We start from the raw sequence: 20,424 nt of genomic DNA on the forward strand, positions 1-20,424 counted from the left end.
TTTTTCTTCTGCACAGTAAAATTTCAAAGCTGTATTAAGTCAATCTTCACTTGTAAACTTTTGAAAGAAAAATCAAAAGTTTTGTTCACACTTACTAACATTCCAGAGCTGCAAACAACCTCCCTTTCCAAGATGTTAGTAACTCTGAAGTTCTACTGTACACATGGAGCAGATCTCCAGCTCATATAGCTCCACTACCTTCAAGTAACACCAAATGAGGCTCTGCCCCTCTTGGATTATATTTTATTAGAGTTTCTCTCTTCTCTGCTTGCTCTTAAATTCTTTTTACCCAGCCTCTCCTATTCAGAACAACTACTACTACTTAACCCTTGTACTTTGAGTGGAGCACAGGTCATCTATAAGTCTCCTCCACTTGACTCTGTCTTGGGACAAAACTTCTACCTGGCTCCAGGAGTACCCCAGTTGTTGTTCTTCAATCTCAGTAGACCTTCTCCACGTTGTCCAAGGTCTTTCTCTTTTGTGTTTTCCTCGTGGGTTCCATGTGAGAGCTTGACAGACTATGCTGGTTTTCTGAGAGTGTGGCCTAGCCACCCCACTTTCTTCTCTTGATTTGAACATCAATTTGTTCTGATCCTGCTCTGTTCCAAAGCTCCTTATTTGTGATGAAGTCTTGCCATTTGATGTGAAGGATGTACCTCAGGCATCTGTTTATGAATGTCTGTAGCTTGTGATCTGAAGACTTTTTAGTATGCCAGGTCTCGCAACCATACAAGAGACACTCTTCACATTTGTGTTGAAGATCTGCAGTTTTGTGTTTGCAGATATTATTTGTGAACTCCATATGAGGTGGAGAATCTTGAATGCAACTGTAGCCTGCCCTATCCTGGCACTGATACCCTTATCGGTTCCTCCATCTCTTCCCAGAATATTCCCCAAGTAGGTGAACTGTTCCACATCTTCCAGGTCATCCCCTCCCAGTGTAATGATGATGTTGGACTGGTTGATCCTCCAACCCTCAAATTATCCACTTCAAATTAAACTTCTAAACCTATAATGGAGGTTTGTGGAGATTGGAAATTGAGTTGATTTTGTCAACCTCCTGGTTTTAAAAAAATATTCCATCAGACTATAACTGATGAGCTAAATTAGATACAGAATACTTTAATTAACTGTATAATCCCAGTGATTATTTGCTAGCTCCTCCAAGTGTTACTAGACCTTTGAAACTTGCTCTTTGCACTGCAAACCAGCTCAAAAGTAGTTAACAATTTTTCTTTTTTTCTTTACACTCTGGCTTCACATACCTTTCCTTCATAGTTACGTGTTCATTTACCTTGTGACTCTTCCACACAGGGCGAATTTCTTTTATGTTTGTGCAAAGCTTACAACACTGTAGGTACTATCCAAAGCAAGAAATAATTATTACACTGGAGCAAAAATAAACTCACCTTATAAGATTCACAGCAAAATCAATCCTGCTTTTACCTCTGGAGAAATTGGGCCACATATTCTCTTGCACTGATAGTACAGTACAGAAGATATATCTATAGAACTGTCAGTCCTCTCAGCATAGCTTTACAAAATGCAGTTCCTGTATTTTACCTTTCTTGAAGGTAGTGACTGCCTCATCAGTTAGCCAAGGTCCCCAGAAATTTGCTACTGCAGTGTAAACTTCATTGGCAGATACAGGCAGCTGATCCTATGAGAAAACAGAACTTCCGTAAGTCTGAACACATAAATTCATGGATTTCTAAAGCCAGAAGGGACCATCTGCTCTGACTGCCTGGAAAACACAGGTGATAAACTCTGACCCAGTTACTTCTGTAGAGTGATAAGGAGGGGGGCACTCCAGGGATCCTTCTAACAACAAGGTATCACTGATGAGCAGTGCAATGCTGACAATTCCTTTCACAGTTACAGAAAGATATGTGGTGCATGCAGCAAAAAGATTTTTGTGGCCCTACTTACATGCAAAACCTGAAAGGCTACGGCTATACTACCATTCTCTGTCAACACAAATCACTGTCGGAAGAGATTTCCTGACAAAACTTCTGTCGACAGAGTGCGGCCACACACAAAAGCCAATCTGAAAAGTCCTCTGCTCCGTCGACAAACAGACACCTGGAAGCACAGCAGACAGGGCTCCCCATGGTTGTGGAAGTCCTGCTTATGGAGAGAAGCCCTCCCACCCCACTGCATCCACACAACTTTTTCATCAACAGAATCTGTCAAAAGCAGCATTCTACCTCAAAGCTCTGAGGCAGAACGCTGCAGGCAAAAGTTCTGTGTTTTGTCAAGATACCGTCCACAAATCCCATTTTGCGTGTGCAAGCTCCACAAGTTTTGTTGACAAAATCAGGGTTTTCCCAGCAAAACTTGCTATTGTGACAGTAGCCAAAGATGCTTTGTCCACAGACCTTGAGACAAGAGGGTCTATTCCTAAGTGCCTACAAAGTTTATTTTTTATATATTTTATTTAAATCTGAAAACGACCTCAGTACTATCCCCTTCCCACTCCCCCACTTTTGCTTCCATGCTAAAAATGTGAACATTTTTTTTTTTAAGAAGGAAAAAAAAAACCCTTTCCATCTAAGTTTGGTGAGAGAGTTATACTAATCAGGTTTTGCTAAGGCATTCAAGCATTGCTTGGGCCAGATGAAAGTGCAGGAGTCCAAGTTAAAGATGTTAATAAAACTCTTTTACATTATAGTCAAAACAAAATATTTTGTGGGAAGAGTTGAAGGAGTGGCACCCTTCTCCTTACCCCTCATCCCATTGATTAAGGCACTCATCAGGGCTGTCAGAGGTCCATGTTCATGTAGGCTACGTCTACACGTGAAGCCAACATCGAAATAGCTTATTTCGATGTAGCAACATCGAAATAGGCTATTTCGATGAATAACGTCTACACGTCCTCCAGGGCTGGCAACGTCGATGTTCAACTTCGACGTTGCGCGGCACCACATCGAAATAGGCGCTGCGAGGGTACGTCTACACACCACAGTAGCACACATCGAAATAAGGGTGCCAGGCACAGCTGCAGACAGGGTCACAGGGCAGACTCAACAGCAAGCCGCTCCCTTAAAGGGCCCCTCCCAGACACAGTTGCACTAAACAACACAAGATACACAGAGCTAACAACTGGTTGCAGACCCTGTGCCTGCAGCATGGATCCCCAGCTGCCGCAGCAGCAGCCAGAAGCCCTGGGCTAAGGGCTGCTGCCCACGGTGACCATACAGCCTCGCAGGGGCTGGAGAGAGAGCATCTCTCAACCCCCCAGCTGATGGCTGCCATGGAGGACCCGGCAATTTCGACGTTGCGGGATGCGGATCGTCTACACGGTCCCTATTTCGACGTTGAACGTCGAAGTAGGGCGCTATTCCGATCCCCTCATGAGGTTAGCGACTTCGACGTCTCGCCGCCTAACGTCGAAGTTAACTTCGAAATAGCGCCCGACACGTGTAGCCGCGACGGGCGCTATTTCGAAGTTAGTGCCACTACTTCGAAGTAGCGTGCACGTGTAGACACAGCTGTAATCAGCAGCAAATATCTGAAATTCAATCAGAACCGAATGTGAAGTCTATTTCTATGACATTTAATTAGGGTGACCATATTTCCGTATAATGAATATGGGACACCTACCCGATTGGGTGGGAGGGCGAAGCGCCATTTGACCTTGACTCAAGCTCAAAGGGGGCCTCAGATTTAATTTAATTTTTTGGCATTTGATAGGCTAGAAAAACATTTGTTCAATAAAAAAAATTATTCCAATTCTGTCTCACTCTTTTTGGAACCTTATTTTGTTTTTATGTATCATCTCTTTTTTTCATTTGTATTAGGACGAAGGCCATCAAAAGCTGGGAGTGGCCCAGGACTCCGGACCTGTGAGAGGCCCTGCTCCAAACATGCTTTAAAAGCTCCAGGGCCTAGCAGGGGAGTGGGCCATGAGGGACTGGGCTGAGGGGAGTCTCAGGTATAGCTGTAGCCTGACTTCTGTTTTGGGCAGGGCCTAGCAAGCTCAAGGCAGCTCCATATGGTGGGACTGGGGAGGCAGCACCACCTCCACCCCATTCATTCCAGCAGGGCACCCAGCCTGGCTTGGTTGTGGTGGTAGGGGGAGGGTCAGCTCAAAAAGTCTGAAAACAGCTCAGGGTGCAGAGAAGGGTAGCTCAGGGTATGAGAAGATGAGTGGCCAGGGCTGGGTGCAGGCAGGAACTAGCTAGGGGCTGTGTGTAGGCAGGAGCTTGGTAGGGGATGTGTGTCGGCAAGCCAGGGTTCAGGGAAGGATAGCTAGGGGCTGGGTGCATATAGGCAGCTAGGTCAGGGTGCAAGCAGGAGATAGGTCAGGGGACAGGCAGAAGGTAGCTTAGGGCTATATGCAGCCAGGGGGTAGCTCAAGTTGCAGAGAGGGGGAAACTAAGGGCTGTGTGAGGGCAGGGACTAGCTCAGAGTGCAGGCAGGAAATAACTAGGTGCTGTGGGCAGACAGGCATAGGAGAAGGAGGAGGAGAGGGGATTGGGCAGGGGATAGCTTGGGGGCAGGGGCGGGGTAACTACAGTCTGTGTGCCAGGAGGGCTCCAACTATAGAGCCAGGTCCCCCACCTCTGCAGCTCTTACTGGGTATGAGAAAAGGGGGCTGGGAGCTGGCCAGAGGCAGGGAGAGAGGAGTCTCTGGGACCGTCCTGCACTTTTACTGAAGTTTTAGAGGGGGCACACAGGGATTTCCAGGGCTCAGGCACTCAGTCGGGCAGCTCTGGCTTCATTGGCAGGAGAGAGAGGGAACAGCAGGGATCAGTGCTGGAGCCTAGGGGGAGGAGCATGCTGGGGATTGGGGGACCAGCCTGGGAGGGTGGGGAGGAATGGTCACTGGGGAGCAAGTCTTCAGCCTGTGGGGACAGGCACACCGGGGATCGGGGCTTCAGCCCTCAGTTCCTGTCCTCAGTCCCATGGGGACACCAACTTGGGCATTCAGTTCTGCAGCTCCCAGCTTCACTGGGCGGCAGAGGGGTGCCAGGGATTGGGGCTTCAGCCCCACAGCCTGAAAGGGCTAGCAGACCTCACCCCCCTCCACCTCCCTGTTGAGAATGCTACTTTAGGGTGCACATGGGGAGGGGTGACACACACACCCTAACTCTGTCACACACACACACACACAGCCTCTCCTCCGACTGGCTTTGTGTGTCTGCCTCTGAGCCCAGGCTGACCGTGCCCCCTGCTGGCCACTGCCTGCCCGCCACACCAGGAGACTACTGCAGCAGCCCTGACCGCAGATGCCCAGCACGGGGAGCACTGGAGCTGAAAATATGGGACAAGTGACTTTTAAAAACAAAAAGCCTCCGACAGTTGCTTTAAATACAGGACTGTCCCCACAAAAATGGGATGGATGGTCACCGTGCATTTAATGTCACTACAGATTTGACCTCTATGGTCTGGACTTCAATAGTGTGGTATCATCTGTGGTGTGGCACTGAGCGCTCAAAGGGAAAAGCCATGTTCCACTCTCAGCAACTCCTCCCCCATGTCCCCAGAGCATCACAAATGGCTCAGGGAGGAGGAGTGGGGGCAGGGGACACTTGGGAGAAGCGTTGGCATGGTCAGGAGTGCAGCCCCACAGCCAGTGTCGGGGGCTGGGAGCACAGCCCAACAGCCTCAGGGTTTGGTGCACTCCCGGCCCCCGGCCACAAGGCTCCACAACCACCCTGCCTCTTCCCCCAAGCACCCATCCTAGTGCCCACTCAGTCAATGCTGGTCCCTCTGCTCCCGCAGCAAGCAGCAACAGATGGGCTGCTACCGACTCCCCCAGTCTGGCAGACACCCTGGTTGGGGACTGGTCAGATCCAAAGGGTGCTGAACCAGGGAGGTACAACCCTGTAGTAAATGACAGCCAGAAACATTTAAAGCAATAGGATAAGGGTTTAAACACTCCAATGCACAAAACATTTCAAGGCCTCATTTATTTTTCCCTTTGATACAGGATAAAAATGACACCTTTCTGATTCACAGAACATTTGGGTTTTGACTCTAATGCAGGTGGGTGAGGGGACAGCAGTGTTCTCTGTAAACTGAGCACTCATGCAGCCACCCAGGAGAGATTAGCAGAGCACCCAGAGCGGGCAGCATGTATTTCTACTGGCGGTGCACATCCATACATGCCAAAATGTATTAATTGGAGGGAACGCTCCGGGAGAGGGTTAGTGTTATGATGATTTTGAGATTTGGGCATGTAAAACATAGAAATTAAACTTGTATGCACTTCAGGCAGACCCTTTCGTCTCAACGTCTGTAGACAAAGCATCTTTCAGTTTTAACGTGCACGCAGAGACTCGTTTTGGATGGCTATCTCCTTTTTGTTGCACGCATCCCATATCTTTCTGCCTCTCCGAAAGGAATTTCCAGAACTGCACTGGGCAAATATGTGGTTAACGTTCATCCAAGAGGTAAGCTTAAAACTAGGTAAAGAAAAGATATTGCTTTGTAGCTTCAAGGAGACTTGGCTCTTTCTCCTAACTCTTGGGTAACATTCTGTGTACATTTGGATTAGACACTAAGTTAGCGAGCCTACTCTAATACCAGGTTAGCTTGTGCAAGAGGACCAATTGTGACAATGCAGAGTAAAAGACAATTTAATAACATATTAATCCAGTTAATAATTTTCCACATCTGTTGCAACATGGAAAGGACCAAATCTCATTAAGTAGCTGCACTCAGTAAGTTTGAAACAAATGAAAAAACAAGACGACATTCAGCATATTGTGGCATGTATATTTCACTCCTGCTTTTGGACTGTAACAACAGCCATATGTGCTATGCCATGTCAATGTCAGCTTGTAGCACATAGTGCAAATAATAAGCTAGTGCCTCTAAAAATTACTAGGTATAATCCTGCAGTACAGTCAGAATTTGTGCAGTGTCTCCTTTGTGCACTCCCCCATTATATTCAAACCAATGTGGAAAAAAACATGGCAATTCTGCACACTGATGAAGCCAGATATATGGCATTTTGTTTTGAAATAATAAATACTCACATATTTTAAACGGCAGAGCTCAGGGAGAAAGGTACAGTTTCCCTCTAAACAGCAAACAACTTATCGGAGCAGAAGATTTATCTATCCTGGTTTATCATATTTCTATTTGTTATATCTTATATGCTTTACAAACTTGACTAACACTCACCACACAGAAATGCTAATGTCTGCAGTGAGAATTTACCTTAGCCAACACACATGAGAATAGTTGTTTGCAACTACCTTCGTCTAGATCTCAGGAGAACGTTGCATGTAAGTTATTCTTCCTAAATACTGAAATGCTTTAAAAAAGCTGAACTAGATTTTATTTATGTAAAGGGTCAACGGATGTAACCAATAAGTTACATGAGAAGACCCTGCCTCCCCTATTAAGGTTAATGGACACACAGAATACTTTCTAGAGGTAAAGGGGTGTAGAGGGAGGTTAAGACTGTGGGAGTATCTTATAAAGTTCTAGTAAAATTTTTAAAACAAAGTACTGCAACCAATCTGCTTAAATAAGATCTACATCCTACCCTGAGATTTGTAAGAATTTGGATCTTGCTGCTTTGAACACCAAAATTAACTTTCAACTATGTTTAGTGGATATGTTTGGTTTCTAGCATTCATGATATTTTCCTTAATGGTGAGAACAGCATTACTAACACACACAGTGGAAGTCAGACAGGCATTGTGCCACACAGGAATGAACTATGGGACCAATAACTTGTCAGCAGAAGTATCTATAGCAATCCCAAACTAAGCCAAAAACCACTAATACAATTTTTCATATCAGTGAAGGAAATGTTGGGGCTTTATGTTGTCACTAGTTGTTTTAAGTCACCAGTAGAAAGCAGAGGAGATTAATTACAAAAAGGTGCATGGTTCTGATCCAAAGTCCAGTGAAGTCAACAGGAACACTCCCAATATGCTTTAAAGCAGGCTGTGAATATTACTGGTACACTGATAATTCCCGTTAAGTACGTCATCTGTAGTACCCAAGCTCAAATATTACACACATACACAGTTTACCCGGCATAAAAATATGAAATTGTGTGTAAGAGGTAGTGGTTTCCTCATGATTTACATGTTTCAAATTTATCTAAGTCAATACGCAATGCCATAGGTCAACAGAAAGATCTGATCTGACAACAACATTAGTTCAGGTAAGTTTAAACATAAAAAGTTGTATTTCACATCACTGAAATTTGGAAGTATTTACACTCTGAAGACCAAGGTGTAAATGTATCATACGCTAGTGGATCCTGTATAACAAATATACAAATTTCATTTTCGTTGCAGTGTTCAGCTTTTAGTCATACACAGCTATTCTGATTAAGAAGCCCATCTGCTCATAGCTCTGAAAATTCATTTTACCTGTGGCCAGTAGTCATGATTTCCCAAAGCAGGGAACACCTGGAGATCTGGAAAGAAACTTTGAATAGTGGAAGTCATATTGCCAATAACATTAATGACTGTCTTTGTGGAGAGCTCCTCCACAGGAACATGAGGCGGGCTATCCCTAGAAAAGAGAGAACTTTTTGAGTGTCAAAGTAGCTGCAACACTGTGAAAAAAACTACTTGTCTGTTATTCTGAACAACTCTGTTAAGGCACCTGAATTCTGGCAAGGAACACTGGTATGGAACTCAAGTGCCAAGCCAAGGCATTGTCTGAGAAGGTCTTCTCATATTCAGACATATCAGAATTTATATGTAATCTGGATTTTATTGCTTCACTTCTCCACCCTCTCACCTCTATCCTTCCAAAAGCCACTTAAGGTTTGAAAATAAAGTACAATGGATTAGTATAGTCTGTTTGTACACACATTTGTCAGCACCCTACACCCAACATAACACCTTCTTTGCATAACAGTTTTAAGATAGGAAACCAAACTAATCATCTCCAGTTCTTTCCAAAAATACCATGACAGTCCTGTCTAGCTGCTGACATGACCCTCGTCATCTCAGTGTTCAAATGCCTCACAAGCATTTACCTTCACAGCATCCCTGTGGTAACTGGGGATATCATTACCATGGTTTTCAGGGCGGGGAGGGGGGGACTCAAGCATGGAGAAACTGTCTTGCCCAGGGTCAACATAGGAATTGAACTCAAAACAGTGCCTCAATTATAGAAGCAGCTTCTGTAGATGATAAGTGGGCAGGCTTGTTCTACTTCTTGCCAGAAAGACAGCATAATCATCAGCAAAATACTGAGTTATCAGCAGAGGACTGACACAAGGAAGGAGGCTCCTCCTGAATTTTGTTTAGAACGGAGTGGGGAACCTCTGGCCCGGAGGCAATTCATCCATGTTACTCACTGCTAGATGCGTTGTTAACTTGAGCACCCAGAGGCACAGCTGCTTGTAGCTCTCAGTGGCCATGATTTATCATTCCCAGGCAATGGGAGCTGCAGAAAGCAGTGGCCAGGCCCATGCTGCTTCCTGCTGCTGCCATAGGCCAAGAACAGCCACTGAGAACTGCTAGCAGATGTGCCTGTGGACACTCAGGTAAACAAACCATCTGGTGGTCTCATCATCATCATCATCAACCATGGGCTCAGCACCCGTTGATGTCTGATGCCACTATCACAATTTCCTTCTGTCTTTCCCTGTCCAGTGCGGAGTGGCTTGGTTTCTGTAGACTAGCTCCGCACCAATCCACTACATCACCGACCCATTCTCTGTGGGGTCTGCCTCTCCTACTCAAACCGTCCATTATGTTGAATACCACGGTCTTGATTTTTCATTTGCCGTTCATTCTGTAGATATGCCTGAATAGCTGTAGCTTCTGTTGTATAACCTTCATTAGTAGGTTCTCTTTCAGCTGTATCTTCCTATATAATTCCTTGTTGTTGACCTTCTGCATCCATCCTATTCTCAGGATCTTTCTACAACAACTCCGCTCAAATGCCAATAGCCTTCTCTTCTAATCTTTTGTTATTACCCATGTCTCATATCCATACAACATGCTGCTGAATACACACTTTTTCAAGACACTCTGCTTTGCTCTTAAGCTAATCGCTTTGCTTTTCCAGATCTTGTCCATCACCTTCAAACTCGCTCTTGCTTATGCTATTCTAGTCGCTATCTCCTGACAGTCTAGATCATATGTTATGTCGCTCCCCATAATATGTGAACTTTTCTACATTCTCCAGTTCGATCGCATCTACGCTGATCTTCCTTCACACTTCCTTGACAGAAAATACCATTGTTTTTGTTTTATCTGTGTTCATAATCAGTCTGTATTGCTTCCCTTCTTCGTTTAACACCTGCACTGTTTTCACTAGCTTCTCATCTTCTTCTTCACTGAAAACTATATCATCTGTGAACCTCAAGTTGTTAATTCTCATCCTGTGCACAGATATCCTTTCCATCTCTTCCTTGACCTTGTTCATCACTCTCTCTAGGTGCATGATGAAGATATTCGGCGACATCAGATCTCCTTGTCTTGTACCTCTACTGGTTCTAAACCAACTTCCCAACTCTCCGCACGTTCTCACCACTGCCTCTGCATTGTGGTGATATCCTTCAACAACCCTATCAGTCTGCTAGCCACTCTGTACAACTCCAACACCACCCAAGTCACTTTCTGATCTACAGTGTCAAACGGCTTCTAAAAATCAAAAAAGCAATTTCAAATGTTTGTGTTCTTTTGTTGACCTTTCTCCACCATCAGTCTTGGTGTCAATATCTGCTCTATGATACTTCTGTTTTTCCTGAATCCCACTTGCTTGTCCATTAGATGTTCTTCTATCTGCGATCTCAGTCTCTCCATCAATATCATCAGCAGCACCTTGCCTAGATGACTTGTTAGGGCAATCATTCTGTAGTTCTTGCACTCCAATGCACTCCCTCTCAAGTATTATCACTACCATGGATCTTGTCCTTTCTTTAGGTGCCTTGCCTTCTTTCCATGCTATATTACACAGTTGGTGTATTTCCTGAATCATACTTTCTCCGCTGTATTTGATCATCTCTCCTGTGATCTTATTTCCAGGGTTCTTGTTCTTTAGTTGTTTCATTGCTCTTTCTACTTCCTTCTACTTTCAAAATATTGGTCACACTCTCAGTGCTCAGTCGAGGTATCTCTTTCAGTTCTTTGATCAGTCCCTCTGAGTCAGGCCCAACTGTGCTTTGAACAGATTGGTGCAATATCTCATCCATCAGTGCAGAACCTTCTCCTTGTTCTTGAGCACTTTGTTGTCTCGTCTCTGATCACCATGTGCTTCAGCTGCCACTTCCTATTAACATTCCTAATTGTCTTATACTCCTTCCCAGTCTTACACTCGCTGTAATACCTTTCTATCTCTTCACACTGCTCCTCTAACCATTTTGCCTTATACTTTCTGGCCGCCATTCTTAGCTCATTGCATTTCACTCTATATTGCTGTTCTTCCTTCTCAGAAACACCCCTTCTGATCTTGGACCAACTTCAGTGTCTCCTGCATAATCCACTTCTTATTGATCTCCTCTTTTTCCTGCTGCTCAATTGCCTCTTCTATCTCCACGTCTATCCCTTCGTCTTTCTTATCTAGGTCCTTCTCTGTGCCCACATTCCTAATCTTCTTTTTGAGTGCCGCTCTGTACATGTTCCCCTTTTCTTCCTTTCGTAGCCTGGCCAAGTCTCTTCTTCTCTTCAGCTGGGTCTTACACTTTCTCTTGAGTATCAGCTTGATGTTTGTGATCACTAGACTGGTTTGAGTCTACATCTGCTCCTTACAAAATTAGGCACTGCGGTACTGATGTTACCCATCTTTTTCTTATCAAGATCATATCTATCATGTTCTTGGGCTTCCCATCATTCAATTGCCATGTCGACTCCCTACATTCCTTTTGTTAAAATCTCGTGTTGCAGATCATCAACTTGTGCTCCACAGCAAACTCTAGTAGTTTCTTGCCTCATTCATTTCTTTCTCCATATACAAAACTTCCCATGACTCTCTCCCAACCTTCATTATCTGTTCCGACATTCACATTCCAATCTCCTCCAATGACCAACACATCTCTGTGGTATCTCCTCCAGTGTCTTTGTCAAGTCTTTATAGAATAGCTCGATCCCCTCCTCTGTACTGTCTGACATGGGTGCACACACCTGAAAGACCAAGATGTTGAACGGTTTTCCTTTGAATCACGCTACCATCATGCTTGCACTCACCGGTTTGTATCCTAACGATGCTCCTCTACCTCTTTTGCTAAGAAGGAATCCAACTCCTGCCTCATGCTTCACTTCATTCCCTGACCAAATGACTTCGCAACCACACATCTCTCCCGATGCCGTCCACCACATCTCCACCTGTCCAAGTATGTCGCATTGGTATCTCTCCATTTCCTTTCAAAGCAGCTTTAACTTTCCAGTCACACACAGTCTTTGGATGTTCCATGTCCCAATTGATAGTATATGTGAGTTGTAATTTTCTTGCAGTAGCCAACTTATTGTCCTAACTCCAATCGCTCGATTGGTGCTGCAGGCCTTGTTTATCCAGGCAACGTCCGAGCTGGCATCATTTATAATTTAGTCATACTGGTATCAGATCTCATTCATATTGCTGTTTCACAATCAGCATAGCAACACTTACCTAACCAACCCTCCTCCTTTATCCAGGCTTGGGACTGGCATAGAACTTCTCCAGGCTTCATGGCAGAGTTACCTGGTGACCTGCCAGTGGCTAATGGTGATGAATCATGGACTGCCAGCATTCCAGAGGTTCCCCACCCCAGCCCGAGAACCCTTTTTTTTTTTTTTTAAAAGTTTCCTATCTGAGTAGTAGCCAGGCCTGACCTGGCCCTGTTCACACCATAAGTCAAGACAGTTAAACTAACTAGCCTCTGAGCATCACATTGCGGTGCACAACTTTGTGGTGGCTCAAGCAAAGATTGGCTGGCTCTTCAGCTGTTAGAGACAAGGACAGCAGCACTATAATGAGGACACTCCTTTTAAGCAGCCACATCACAAAATAAAGAACCGAGATGTACTGCAGATGGAAAAAAATGTAGTGGATGAAAATCACATAGGCGGTTACCATGGTTACAGGGCAGCTGCACATTTTTCTCTTTTCAGGTTTCTCTGCATGCATCTCCTCAGCTCTCAAGCCTTTACGTTATCCTGGGATGGTACTGCTTAGTCATCCCACTCTTAGGCTGAACCCCGGCCTGCAATAGGCTCTGCCTCAGCCACACTTACCCAGAAAGTCTGACTGCAGATCTCCCCTTCAGTAGTCTGTGACTAGATGTATCCAGTGATCAGACAGCTTTCTTAAACCACTGTATTTTTTTAAATAATGGAAATAATACATTCACAGAAAAAATATATTACAGTAGGCTCTGCAGATGTGTCTGACATACAGGCTTACCATTGCCTGATGGTAACCTGGTAGGCTTAATTTCTTCATTTTTCCCAGGGGTGTCTTTCTCTCAGCCTGGCTCTCACAAACTACTCTATTCACTCTATGGAGACTGTTTCTTTTTAAACCTGCCACATTTCTTTTGATCCCTTATGCTCCTGGGTCTCTTCCTGTCTCGGCATCATTGTTTCTGAACATCCTCAAGTGTTTGCAGACAAGTGCCTTCTTTTAATTAATTTTTTCCACAGATTCGTAGCATTTAAAGGCAGATGGGATTATTAAATCATGAAGTCTGACCTCCTATATAATACAGGCCATTAACTTCACCCATTTATCACTGTATGAAGCTCAATAACTTGTGCTTGGTTAAAGCACAATCAGGCATCCAATACCCAAGAAATGGAGAATCCACCCTTTTCCTCATTAGTTTGTTCCAGTGGCCAATTACCCTCATTCAAAAGCTGTTCTTTATTTCTCCTTCCCTCCTAATTGTTTCTCCCAACAGCCACTATTATACTAGACAAATATATTCATAAAAAGATACCAATAACTAGGTCAACATACAGTATTCATAAATTATTCCACAGCACCTTCCAATCTGTTAGAATTCTTAAACACTCAGTGATGCAAATGGTTAGCAAGGCTGTCAAACGATTAAAAAAATTGCAATTAACTGAGAGATTAAAAATATAGTCACATTCACCATTTTAATGGCACTGTTAAACGATATAGAGACCAATTTAAATTCAGCACAGAAATCACATCCTCTGGAATGATGGCTGAAGCATGAAGGGACAGATGAATATTTAGCATATAGGCACAAATAACTTGCAGCTATAGCCTCAACAGTACCATATGAACATAGGTGACTTCTGGTAACAGTTAGGAGGCGTACTTCCCCACCCTGCCTTGTGCCTCTGCCAAAATTAAAATTGCTAAATGGGGTGCCTCCTCATGTCCCCTTCCTCTGTGTGCCCCCTTGCACCTCCTCCCCCTGCAGGCATCAGTCACCTATACATGTTCTAACTTTCAGATGACATTGTAAATAAGTGGCCAGCTTTATCTTCCATATATGTAAACAAACTTGCCTGTATTAACAACTAGCTGAACAACAATTAGCACTAGATGGACATGTAGGCACTCAAGTTTTACCTTTTTTTTCCTTTTGAGCACAAATATGAAAAAACAAAACTGTATTTTTAAGTTTCACTTACATGAGAAAAAGACTGAACTAGTTATTGTATGAGGTGAATAGAAACATTATTTTTGTTTACATTTTAGTGCAAATATTTTAATCAAAATAACAACATAAGGTGAGCACTGTTCACCTTATAATGTGTGTTGTAATTGAAATCAATATATTTGAGAATGTAGACTAGAACTCAAAATATTTATAATTACATTTAAATTGGTATTCCATTCTTGTTTAACAGTCCAATTTAAACTGAAATTAATCATGAATATTTTAACCTAGTTAATGTTTTACATTAATCCCTTGAGTTAACAGTGATTGATAGCTCTACTTGTTAGTAATTCAGATAATGGAAGCGGAACAGATCGAAGCAGCATTTACAAGACATCAAATTTATTACTGCATGCAAAAACAAATGTTTGAATATTTTAAACTAGAGCACTATGGTCTTCCAGCTATTCAAACTGTTTCACCAGCATGGTAGCTATTGACTGACTTGATTACTTACCCTGTCCATATCATGAAGGAAGCCTGCTGTCCAGAATCTTTCATGTACTTAAAGGCTGATAATATAAGTTGATATGGAGAATCACAAAAAAAATCTCCAAAAGGCCCAGGGTTGGAGGCATTAGCCCCTTTGGAAGAAGAACAAACTTTGGTGTGATCATCAGTGATGTGGTAAGTAGGGTCTAAATGCAAGTCGGATACATGCCAGAACTGCCCTGTTTTCAGAAAACAAACAGTAATGAAACTGGACTATTTGTTGCCAATGTGCTCAGTTTCTACTTACAATTTGCATTAGGCTGAGGTAAGAATCAATATCATCCACTTTTGCTTATGCCTGGCAAATCCATTTATCAGCTTGAAATTGGAAAGCTGACCTTGGTGAATGTAGGGTCTATGCTTTCAAGTTCTGCAGAATTTAAGTGTTCATTAAAAAAACAAAAAAACAAACCTAAGTTTCTTGCCTTCATAAAGAGAGCTTGCAAATGTGAAGTGAATGAATGCATGAGACACAGCACTGTAATCCTAAATCTGCAGATTGCTCTGGTGCTTCTGGTGTACCTCAAAGTTTTGCTAAGCAGGGGTAGAGTACATTTAACCAAACTCCCCTAAGTTGGACTGCTGCTCTACAGAAGCCTGTATTTAGGCCTTTGAAACTTACAAGAATCGCATCAATTTCACACTGTGCCAACTGCTTGGGAAAGGTGAAGGCATACAGAGGAGAAAATTGGAGGAGGAGGAGGTGGAGCTGAGTGATGGAGACCCTCCCTATTTATCACCAGGTATGGGGAAATAAAGAGGCACTTCTTGCTTCCAGCAGCTAGATGATGGTGGAGCTTAATTGTTTTTGTTTTTTTTGGACATATATTACCCAAAAGTTGCTAGAAAAGATTAGTGCGTTTTTTGCAAAAAAAAGAGGAGCCGGTACTCAGCCAGCTCCCCGCCCCTCCCTCTCAGCCCATCCCACGGCTGGGGCTGCCAAGCTGCCGGTACTCAGTACCAGCAAGTAGTGCTGTTGGCATGCATGCACGCATGCACACCCAAAAGTACTGGAAAAGGGGATGCCTCCAGTAATGGTTCAGAACCTCAAGCCTTCTCTCGAGCAGCTGAAATAACTGGCAAACTTACCTCTGCAAGCCTCATTTTTTGTATGTTTCTAGCTAGTAAGTGTCTGATAAGTTCTCAATTGCTGTTCCTTAGTCTTAAGCAGAGGAAAGCAAACAAGGGGCTTTAGATATATATTTAATTGTAATTACAAAGTTACATATTATAGGAATATTGACCTTCAGATTTCATACATGATAACAGCCTTTTCAAACTGCATATTCCAGTGTACTTTACAAAAGAGAAAATTATTTTTACAAAAAGGAAAATTGAGACACAGAGGCAAAATGATTTGCCCAAGATCACACAGCTAGCCAAAGGGGAGCAGGAACAGAACCACAGACAGACTTATCATAGCATATTTTAACTAGGACTTAATTCAGGAACTTAAAAAGAAGATGTGAACATCTGAAAATTGTGATATTGCAATTTCTGCTAATGGTTGTAGGATGTGTCTTCTGGAAACTTGCAGAGGTTTGCATTTGAGATGCATATGAATCACAGGAGCTGAGTTTGGAGCAAGAGTTCTCTTTTTAGAAAATTATACACACACACACACACACATACACACAACTGGAAAAAAATAAAATCACACACAGAAAATGTGAAGTTTGTTTTGCTGACCAAAGACAAAACATGAGTTAATGCATATCACAGTGCGGTAAATAAATAAATTTCAGACATATTGTTTTGTTAAGTAGTTCAGGGCTTAGCCTGCATGCCATTGTCTGAACCATACTCTCCTGGAGACAATACAATCTACATTCAGCTTTTGAAAGATCATATGGGGGGAGGGTAAATGTCAGCAAACATCAATTTCCCTTTATGCACACAACAAAATAAAATGAATGTGATTGTCCCATATCAAAAAGATATATTGAAATTAAAAGAGGTACAGAAAGGGAAACAAAAATGTTTAGGGAGTACGGAATGGAAGAGCTTCCACAGCAGGAGAGCTTAATAAATCTGTGACTTTTCAGCTTGGAAAAGAGATGACTAGAGGGGTCTATGACAGAGGTCTGTAGAATCCTGACTGGTGAAGAGGAAGTAAATAAGGGAGTCCAGTTTACTCCTCATCATAACAAAAGAACTAAGGATCACCAAATTAAATTAGTAAGCAATGGATTTGAATCAAAAATAAGGAAATATTCACACAACACAGTCCACCTTTGGCACTCTGCCAGAGGATGGTGTTAAGGCCAAAACTATAAGGGATCCATTCCCTGTTGCTCCTTCTCAGCTTCTGACAGAGGCTAGGGACACCATTCCTGTCCATCCTGGCTTATAGCCACTGATGGGCTTATTCTCCAGGAATGTGTCTAGCTCTTTTTTGAATTGGTCAGGCCGTGTCTACGCTAGCCCAAAACTTCAAAATGGCCACGCAAATAGCCATTTCAAAGATTACTCAGGAAGTGCCAAAATACATATTCAGCACCTCATTAGCATGCAGGCAGCTGCGGTACTTCAAAATTGCTGCATCTCGCTGCTGCACGGCTTGTCCACACAGGGGTCCTTTTCGAAAGGACCCTGGGAACTTCGAAATCCCCTTATTCCAAATAAGGGGATTTGGAATTTGGTGGGGTCCTTTCGAAAACGACCCCTACCTGGACAAGCCATGTGGCAGTGAAAAGCAGCAATTTCCAAGAGCCGTGGCTGACGGCATGCTAATGAGGTGCTGAATATGCATTTCAGTACCTCATTAGTAATCTTCAAAATGGCTAGGTGCATGGCCATTTTGAAGATTTGGGCTAGTGTAGACACAGCCTTGACGTTCACCTATTCTGTTCACTCCCTCTGAAGCAACGGTCATCAGCCATTGTCAGAAGATTACTGGGCTAGCTGGGCCCGTGGTCTGACCTTCTATGGTCATACTTATGTTCACAATAGGAGTCAAAGAGAACAAGAAGCCCTGTGGCACCTTATAAACTTACAGATATTTTGGACCATAAGCACGCATCTGATGTAGCTGGTCTTTGCCCATGAAAGCTTATGCCCCAAAATACCTGTTAGTCTATAAGGTGCCACAGGACTTCTTGTTCTCGAAGATACAGACTAACAGGGCCACCCCTCTGACAGCAGGAGTCAAAAACGGCCCGGGGAAAAGGGAGAGGCGGCAGGACAGGCGCAGAGACGGCTGACTTCGCATGGACACAGGCTGTGTTTGGGCACAACACTGACTCAGTGCACAGGCCTGCGGAGGAGGGGCAGCTTCCGGGCGCTTCCAGCCAGGTCACGGGGCGGCGGAGGCCGGGGACAAGCAGGAAGGCCAGGGAGCCAGGGCACAGCAGCGGGACCAGTCCCGCCGGCGCAGGAGGGGCGCTCCGGCTGCCCCCGCGATTGGGCAGCTGGGGAGCGAGCGGGCGGGGAGGACCAGCGCTGGGCGGCGCCTTTGCGGCGGGGTCGCTCGGGCCGGGCCCCACGGGACGATCCCCCGGAGCCGGGGCGGGGGACGGGCAATCTCGGCGTCAGGCTCCGGCAGCCGAAGTCACTCACCGGCGGCCGGGGACCCCGTCAGCGGCGCTGGGGCTGCGGAGCGCAGGGTCTGCAGCCAGCACAGCAGGCAGAGGTGGAGCGCGCCGCGCCCACCCGCCAGCGCCATCTCCCCGCAGCTGCCCGGCCCGGCTCCTGCGCCCCGTCGGCCCGAGAGGGGAGAGGTGGTGAGCTGGGCGGGTCACGCGGCACTTCCCGGTCCGCACAGCGGCGCCGCCCTGCGCGCCCAGGCCGGGGCGCCACAGCGGGGGAGGCCGCGCCGGCTGCAGCCACCGGCCGGAGCCTCGCCCTCGGGCGCGTGGGGGTCAGCACGTCCCCAGCGCGGGAGCTGAGTCGGCCCTGCCCAGCCCCAGGCTTTCAGCTCAGCAGTGCTGTGCGTCTGCGGTATCGCTGGAGCTCGTGGCCTCAGAAATCTTCCTGGTGGTTTCCCGCTGGCTGTGTCTGCACTTGTGTTCCTCTTTGGAAAGAGCTATGGAAATGAGGGAAATCAAAAATGCAAATGAGGTGGAGGTTTGCATATCTGCCACGTCGTTTACATATTCTTATTTCCAAATAGCTTCTTTCAAAAGAAGAAAAGCAGTGCAGACACTGATCTTTCAAAAATAAACCCCATCTTCGCAAGGATCCTTCCCGTGGGCCATTTCTGTGGCCTGAAATGTGCTAATGAGGTGTAGATGCAAATTCTCTGTGCCTCATTAGCATAAGGGCACATGATTTGGAGTCCAGAAGACCTTTTTCCATATGCCAAAACAATGTGTAGAAGTGTGGCCTTCCGGGGGGGCCTTCTGGAAGGAAGTCCTTCTGGAGGCCCCTTCTTCCCAAAAATTCTTCCCAAAAATCCCATAAAAAAACAAAGAAGGATTCTTTCAAAGATGGGGTTTACTTTTGAAAGAGCAGTGTCTACACTGGTTTTGTTCTTTCGAAAGAAAGAATTTTCAAATAAGACTATGCAAATGAGGTGCCATGTATTCAAATTTACCTCGTTTGCATTTTTATTTTCCTCATTTGCATACCTCTTTCAAAAGAGGAATGCAAGTGTAGGCACAGCCATAGTGCCCTGCTGGGCTGCTTTGTTAGCACAGCCTGCCATGGCTCTTAGTGCAGGGCAGGGAGTGTTACGCCCAAGTCAGGGGGAGTCTTCAAGATGCCACAGGGCTCCCCATTGCTTTTTGAAGCTGCCATTGCGGCTACTACCTATCTAGACGAGTTATCAGCAGAGCTCCTTGTCACAAGCTTCTGTTATTAGGGTGTATTCGGCACTGGGAGGCACTCAGAAGCCCACGTGGGGGAAAGCCTTCTGGAGGGACACTGGAGAACAGACTAGCTATAGCTGAGGTGTAAGACTGAAAATGCCCTGGAAGGTGGTACATGGTGGCACTGCACTGAAGTCGGGAGAGTTGTGCTCTGTTTTTGAGTCAGCCTCCCAGCAGAGGGGTAGCCTTAAGCAAGTCACTTACCCTCAGTGTCTCGTTTTTTCTGTGAAATAGGGCTAATGATACTTTCCTTTGTAAAACAACAAGTCGTGTGGCACCTTATAGACTAACAGATAATTTGGAGCGTAAGCTTCGTGGGGAAAGACCTGGTTTGTTAGATGCATCTGATCAAGCGGATCTTTGCCCACAAAAGCTTATGCTCCAAAATATCTGTTAGTCTATAAGGTGCCACAGGACTTGTTGTTCTGGAAGATACAGACTAACTCAGCTACCTTGCTCTTTCCTTTGTAAAGTGTCTTGAGATCTGTGGATGGAAAGAGCTATGCTGTGTAAGAGACTGAATTTGATCCTTACAGTTTAGATTCCAGCTCAAATCAAAAGGTCCAATTCTGCAAA

General features: G+C 44.8%; 1 protein-coding gene across 3 annotated transcripts in view; it reads right to left on the bottom strand.

Moving 5' to 3' along the window:
• The window catches only part of SMPDL3A (sphingomyelin phosphodiesterase acid like 3A), a 60,398-nt gene extending 41,319 nt beyond the window's left edge, over nucleotides 1-19,079 (bottom strand). For 2 of the 3 annotated variants that reach the window (XR_012645055.1, XR_012645056.1), the window contains exons 1-4: nucleotides 18,599-19,078; nucleotides 15,006-15,219; nucleotides 8,343-8,487; nucleotides 1,564-1,660 (exon numbers count right to left, since the gene is read on the bottom strand). Coding sequence is in view for 1 of the 3 variants with exons in the window: in XM_074990647.1 (XP_074846748.1) it covers nucleotides 1,564-1,660; nucleotides 8,343-8,487; nucleotides 15,006-15,219; nucleotides 18,599-18,704 (562 nt within the window). In the remaining 2 variants the exon portion in view is untranslated. Of the gene's footprint in view, nucleotides 1-1,563; nucleotides 1,661-8,342; nucleotides 8,488-15,005; nucleotides 15,220-18,598 lie in introns of all 3 variants that reach the window. The other variant, XM_074990647.1, reaches the window with a different exon arrangement.
• Nucleotides 19,080-20,424: the final 1,345 nt, after the last annotated feature.

Source organism: Carettochelys insculpta, chromosome 3, assembly GCF_033958435.1.
Source record: "Carettochelys insculpta isolate YL-2023 chromosome 3, ASM3395843v1, whole genome shotgun sequence".
Taxonomy (NCBI): domain Eukaryota; kingdom Metazoa; phylum Chordata; order Testudines; family Carettochelyidae; genus Carettochelys; species Carettochelys insculpta.